This window comes from Poecilia latipinna, unplaced genomic scaffold, assembly GCF_001443285.1.
Source record: "Poecilia latipinna isolate Pla-1442-1.1 unplaced genomic scaffold, P_latipinna-1.0 Scaffold2182, whole genome shotgun sequence".
Lineage (NCBI taxonomy): Eukaryota > Metazoa > Chordata > Actinopteri > Cyprinodontiformes > Poeciliidae > Poecilia > Poecilia latipinna.
Window position 1 is genome coordinate 59,371 of NW_015114798.1, and position 7,083 is coordinate 66,453.

Sequence of the window (7,083 nt, forward strand, 5' to 3'; positions counted from 1 at the left end):
TGCTGTCTCTTATTGATGCCACATTTAGAGCCCTTGTTTTTTTTTTTGTTTTTTTTTTTACCCATCGGTGGTTAATACAGCAAAGCCCTTTTGCGTGTTTTAATAAATGAACAAAGTTCCCTAACAAACCAAACAACGTCAGAGAGCTTTCCACCACTCGGCCCACTGAATAACCAGTAACAATACAGACTGCACAGACGGCAGTGGCAGGTGGCCATGACAATTTCCACTCACTGTCCGTCCAGTAATGAATACATGATTAGAAGGTCTCTGTTTTTCACAGGATCCCAGATTGGAATCACATAATGGAGTTTTGTCCTATTTGTAGTTTGCCAAATTGCATTACCTGTCAAATTGTCAAAGCATCCAGATGATATGTAGTCCTGAAATCTAGGTCAGAAGACGCTGCCTGACAAAAACAAAACTTGCTGACTAACAACCAATTTAAAAAAAAAAAAGAACTATGTTTTATTTCACACTGAGGTTGGAAGTAATCGTAGAAGTAGATGGTGAATCTTTTCATTAGCTGTGATTATCAATGCAGATAAAACTATAACTGCATGATTTTAGTGTCAAACAGTGCAGCCAAGTTTTATCAAATTCACCTTCTAATATGCTTCAATTCAAAGAGGTTATGACATACAGTTGAAACCAGATATTTACATACACTGAAAGAAAAGACAAATACATTTTTCTCTCATTGTCTGAAGTCAAACCAGAGCAAACTGCTCTTGTTTTAGCTTAGTTAGAATGACCAAAGTAGTTCTATTTGTTAAATGGCAGAAAACTTGGAGAAAAATTATTATTTTATATATATATACTTTCATTGAATTCAAAATGTTACGTGCATTAGGTCAGTATCTGGGATAACTGTCTCTTGAACTATATGACAAACAGACCCCTTTTCACACACCCACAAGCGCTCATTCACACACACGTTTAAAGATTCAAAATCCTGAAGGCTGAAGGTCATACTGGTTTCTGCTTGGATACCAGAGGCATCCTCTATTTAATAAAGTCGGTCACACAATTTGGATATCGTCCGCAGATACTCTTTTTGCAAAGGACAACATGCCCTGGCAAATATAAGCAACCAGCTTCTTCATATGGTATGCCTGGACTGCAGAGGCAAGACACGTTGGGGAAAAAAAAGGAAACAAACAAATAAAAAGGAACCACTTTCTGATCAGACATAAGACCCAAGCAGTGCTTCCTTACCACCATGCAAACATCAGACTAATGTACTCCACCAATTTGGAATATGATCACAAATTTACATCAAAACCCTCATCCTACAACCGAATTAATTAAGTGTAATGCTTAATATTTTCTTGTCATTGCTGTAATGTCACAAGGAAAGTTCAAGATACTGGAGACATGTTTTCTATAAAATCAATCAAACTCGCTTGTTTCTCACTCTAGGGTCAGTTTTTGTCTTTGTGTTTGTGCTATTTTGTCTGTTATTGGATCAAGTTACAATTTACTATTGTGGAAACACACATATTTCTGAGTAGCTTGTCAACATACATCAGTGAATATCTGTAAATTTATTTGGTTTGTTTAGTCGATGTCAGCATGATTAGAGCGAATACTGGAAATTCTAAACCAGTACATAAACAGTCACTTCCTTATTTAGGAGACTCTATGATGACTTTCCATCTTGGAAAAATCCAGTTTATCATTTGTTAGCCATGTTAGGAGGAGAAAAATACATAGTTTCTATCACATGCCTGTTAACTCATTTAGTTTCACAGTGTCTGGTCAAATTACAGGAGTCACATTTCCCAGACAGGAGGGGAGTCATCACAAAGACCTGCGAAGCCTTTCCACACAGCGTGAAAATAGAACTATTCGTAACTATTCAGGTCCTTTTTATTTGTGTTTTTATGGTCTCAAAGTAAACTGGCTTTAGCTATATCACATGGTGACCGAATATGTTGTGATGTTTTAAGATATTAAAAAGAGTTAAAAACATAAATTATATATATATATATATATATATATATATATATATATATATATATATATATATATATATATATATATATATATATATGTAGTTCCCTCCCTTAAAAGATAAGTTGACTTATCTTTAAGGGAAGATACGTCTTTATTTATTATTTCTAATATATAATAAATAAATAAATATATTAGAAATCATGTAATTGTTAGAAATACTATGGGTACATGTAATTTTTCTGATCACGATCTGACAACTATTTTGAAAGTCTAACCGGAAGTTCGACTTTCCCTCTGGACGTACAACGATCAACGTAGCGGATCTACGCGAGAGGGGAGCGGTGAGGCTGTCTCCCCCTAAACATGCATCTTTTCCCCAGGGTGGACGTGCCCAAAGCGACCCGGGATGGAGCTCTTCCTGCCGCCTAAACCTACGCTGTAGTTCGGCTGCAGAGAGACACCCAGGGCGTGACGACAAACAGAGGTATCTGCCCTCTTTATTTATTCAGGAGAGAAGATGGCGGAGTTCTCTCCCGTCCTGCCGATGCGGGATGGAGGAGGAGGTCGACTTGCCCAGCCCATTTTCCCGCGGTCCAGGTCGGGTTCCGAGTCCGAAAGCGAACTGTCCCAGAGCCTGGCCCGGACCAAGATCCGTTCGTACGGAAGTACAGCCAGCGTCACTGCATCCCTGGGGGAGAAATACATAGAGCATCGGGTTACAGACAGTGATACTCTGCAGGGGATTGCTCTCAAATACGGTGTGACGGTAAGGCTGCTGCCCTGCTGCGTTCATGTTGATCACAGTAACTAAACATGATGGTAATTATAACCGCCTGACACAAAAACAGCAACCAGCCACAGCATCACTTTGAAATAAGTACGCCTGAGCTCTTGTATCTAGTGTGTGTCTATTCACCAAATTCACCAATTTAAAGTCATCAGTGCACAACAGTATGAGCTCAGAAAAGTCCTACGTAAAGCCCCTCTGCACTCAGGTTGGCAGCTGTGGTTAGGTGCATTTTTTAGCACTTTTTCCCACAGGAAGTTCTACCGCGGTTGTAGTTTCCACTCAGTTGGTGTGAACGCGACCTTAGTTTTTACACTTAGTTTCTGTGTTTGTGCCAGCTCTCAGCTGACCTGCAGAGAGAGATGTTCACATTCAGAACAAACAAGGCAGATAATTTTTCTTCTTTCCCTTTAAACCTGCATTTGAAGGGACAATTTAAGTTTTAGTTGGAACTCCTATTCTTATTTGTGCAAATTTAGTTTTATTTAATAATTCAATCCAGTTGTGTATACAACAAAGCAAATGTCTCTAGCTCAGAAAAAAAGTTAGTCAAAGACTGAAGAAAATTTTGGGTGTTCTGTTTTGATGCATTCAGGGGAAAACTGACATTGTAGTTCCTAACCCAATAATCAAGGAAATATTGCCTGATTCAGTTCACCAGATGTTGTTTTAAGCATCACTATTAAAAACCTGAACCCAAACATTGTTTTTTTTTTGTTTTTTTTGTGTGTTTTTTTTCACTCTCATATTGCAGATGGAGCAAATCAAACGAGCCAACAAGCTGTTCAGCAACGACTGCATCTTCTTGAGGAACAGCCTCAACATCCCCGTGGTGTCAGAGAAGCGCTCCATTTTTAACGGACTGTCTCTGGAGTCTCCTGACGGTGACGGGGAGACGGCAAACCAGGATGCACACGTACCCCACGTTATGACGCAGGACATCGAGGGACCCTCGCCCTCCTCGTCGCTGCCTCCCGAGAACTCCAGCGCCCCCCAGCCTCAGCCTCAGCCTCAGCCTGAGGAGCTGTCAGCCAAAGACTTCTTGCACAGACTGGATTTGCAAATCAAACAGTCAAAGCAGGCTGCACAGAGACTGAAGGAAGAGGAAGTAAGGTGAGTCGCCCTCCTCCCCTCACGGTGCAGCAGCTGCTTTGATGTGAGTCGTCACAGTTTCAGGCCTCACTGTAGGAGCTCCGGGTTCTGTTTTACAGCGAATCACGTCCTCTCTAACCGTCCAAATCTGACCTGTTCACATCAGATTGTTTGTCTAAGGCGTTACTGTTGACTGAGTATTGCTTCGTGAAACGCTAATTGCGACAAACCAGTTCTTCTTGGTGTGATAAAGGCTGGCAAATGTTCAAGTACTGCAGGCAAAGCCAGTGTTGGTGGAAACCCTCCTATTTTGGCCCCATCCCTGTAGGAGCCTTGTTCTGGTCCGATGAGCCGACATGGAGCTGTTATTTGGGGAACTTGTTGGCTCAGTAGAAAATGTGTTGTTTCTACAACAGAACATAAAACTTTTATCAGCTGCCCAAGAAAAGCCAAGATCCACAAATGCTTCACACGTCCTCTACAAACGCTTATAACATTAATACGCACAGTGGGAAATGTCTTGGCATTGCCGCAGAAGTTTTTCTTATCTCAGCCAATCAGCACCAAGAAACACGAATGGCGCTTCTGGTTTGGCTACTTTGCAAATGGCGGCAATGCATATCAGTGCCTAGGTTTGTCAGCTTCCTGTCCTGAATTTTTGCTTCAAATATTTTAGATATACTACAAAAAAATTAGCTAATAATATGTAGATTTTCTGCAAATAATTTGGAGTCATGTTCCAGAAAAAAAAAAAAAAACTGCTGATATTGAAATCCACTATATATGAGAACAGTTTTTTCCTGTCAAAGAATGAAAAAAAATCTTAAAAGTAAATATTAGATGATTAGATTAAAAGTTGTTTTTTTATTATATAAATATTAGAATACACAGTTTTTCTGTTTGGCACAGTATTTGGACTTCCTGTTAATGCAGCACAGGAACAAAAAGTAAAAATAATGAAGTAAGTGGTTAACAAACTACAGCTTTAGTGTTTCAAAAGCTTCCCATCGGGTCCAAAAGAAAGTTGATTTTGCAGAATAGTCTGTCATGAAGGAAGAAGCAGCTATCACTGCTATTCCTCCCCGAGTTAATCTGAGGTTTATGGTTTTATTTTATTAAAACAGGAAAGTTAAACAGGGATGCAGTGTGGGCGCGTGTTTGCCCTTGGATTGGTGTGGAAACAACGACGCACGCCTCTGTTTGCCCAAACACACAGAGGCTAAAAGCTCGTTTACTCGTTAGACAGCAAAACCCGGAGCAACAACCCGAACGCCGGGGTGAGAAACGGCGCTGCTGTTTTAGAGGAAGCGCTGCGTTCCAACGATAATAGCCCGACAGAACCGCTTTGAGTGAGGCAGAAGTGGAAATAAAGTATGCAGTGTGACTCAGTCCACTATGAAGCTGACATGAGCGAGAGCAGCTTTGTAGCTGAGCGGCCCTCTCTGTCTCAACACGCCAAGGCTAAATCTCCTGCTAAGTACCTGGCAGTTGCATAACAAGGCATCTGGCTGCTGCAGCACAGAGCCTTATTTGCTGGCCTTCCTTTTTCTGATGACATTTTACTTTTCTTACGCGCTGACTGGGACTTCTGGCAATCGCACACTAAGCTCAGATAAGAGTCTGAACTGCAGTTTCTAGCAGGGATTATCTTAACGGACTCGCAACTCTTTGGGCCGTGGCCATTGGTGTTTCTGAGGAAAGATTGTGATGAAGACACAGACAGCAAATCAGCTCCCCTGTAAAAGTATTCATGCTCTTTGAACTTTTCAGACTTTGTCACATTACAAACGCAGACTTTAATATGTTTCATATGTTACAGCAACACAATGTAGTTCGTGTGTCAGAATTTGAAGGAAAATCTTTCTGTCAACTCTGGGAATCAAGAGCAAAACTGGCCATGTGATCAAACATGGCTGGTGGCAAACTGCTAAAGGGTTTTCTCAAAGTTGCCATATGTAAATTTTATAAATAATTTTTTTGTATTTGTTAAAACTGTCTCTGTGTTGTGACTGTTTAGTATGAGGCAGATAATCTGTGGAAGAAAATGAGCTCCTCTGCATCCTTCTGCACGGGTCTCGGTCAGAAACAGCCAATCAGAGCCAGGAGGAGGGTCTTCGCACTGTCAGTCACCCTTGTGTATGTGCTGCTCACACCCTCTCCTTTGATTATCTGTCTCATGTTATACTGTCGCAGCATAGTCACAGTTTGAACGAATATGTAGAAAAAAGAAAACATTGTTCATAAAAGTTATATACTTCAGCTTTGAGGCTTTCTTTCAGTTGTCGTTTTCAACTTGCCACACGACATGCATGCATATTTTGAAATGGCTCTTTCATAAATGGTAATTTGCCTGTTATTCAAACACTCGCACTGACTTAAAACTAAAGAAAGAAAGACATGAGTTCACGTTGTTGTGTTGTGCTTAAACCTCTGATCACATCTGTCTGTCTGTTTTCAGGAGCAACGAGGAAGACGACACGACCCCCAAAACGTCATACCACGAGCTTTAGAGGACGCGACCATAAACACAACCTCATCTGTTTCAGTTTACCTTGCTGAACAAGTGTCATGTTTGCCTTCTTATTTATTAAACTGTAATTATTTGTTTTATTAATTCTCTTTCTTTTTTTTTTTTTTACTGTTTTGTCTGCTTTCTGAGCGTATTCACGCAAAGCTGCTGTACAAAGCACACCAGCCGCATTCGTCCTCACAGGGAGACATGACGCGTTGAGATTAGGCACCGTAAAAGCCCCCGATGTTTTTTTTTAAAAATGATAAAATAAAAATATTCTCAGAAGAAACCAATCATTGGAAAGCTAAAGCTTTTCTCATCAGTGTTTTCTCCCCGCGTGAGCAAAATCCTGCTAAAGTGAGGTGATGGATGGACTCAAGCCTTTTGAACACATTTGTCTCATCAAAGTCTTTGTTTTGTGTCGGAAAAAGAGTGCAGAGAGTTCTATTTTTGAAGTGTGAATGCATTATTTATGTGTGTGGACAACATGTCTGTAACAGCTGTTTTATTGTGCTTTTAAACTTTGGTTGTATTTGCGGAAATAAATAAATATGTATTTAAGCCATACCACGACATGTCGAGTGTGTTTTTTGTTTTGTTTTATCTCGAGGTGCAGATGGATTTTACGTTTGGTTTAGGCCTCCAAAAAAACTTGGATTTACACAAGACAGGTCGAGAAACGCACGATTTGCTTACAGTCAGTTTAAAGATTATATTGGTTGTTTGTGTTGAA

General features: G+C 40.3%; 1 protein-coding gene across 2 annotated transcripts; it reads left to right on the forward strand.

Moving 5' to 3' along the window:
• Nucleotides 1–2,236: 2,236 nt before the first annotated feature.
• lysmd2 (LysM, putative peptidoglycan-binding, domain containing 2) lies at nt 2,237–6,917 on the forward strand. Of its 2 annotated transcripts, none has more exons than XM_015017743.1 (3): nt 2,237–2,725; nt 3,501–3,859; nt 5,856–6,283. In XM_015017743.1, exons 1-3 carry the CDS (start codon nt 2,477–2,479, stop codon nt 5,884–5,886), a joined length of 639 nt encoding a protein of 212 aa, XP_014873229.1. In that variant the 5' UTR covers nt 2,237–2,476; the 3' UTR covers nt 5,887–6,283. The 2 variants fall into 2 exon arrangements, with proteins under 2 accessions (XP_014873229.1, XP_014873228.1); XM_015017742.1 differs by lacking the exon at nt 5,856–6,283 and adding an exon at nt 6,297–6,917 and having other exon boundaries at nt 2,239–2,725.
• Nucleotides 6,918–7,083: the final 166 nt, after the last annotated feature.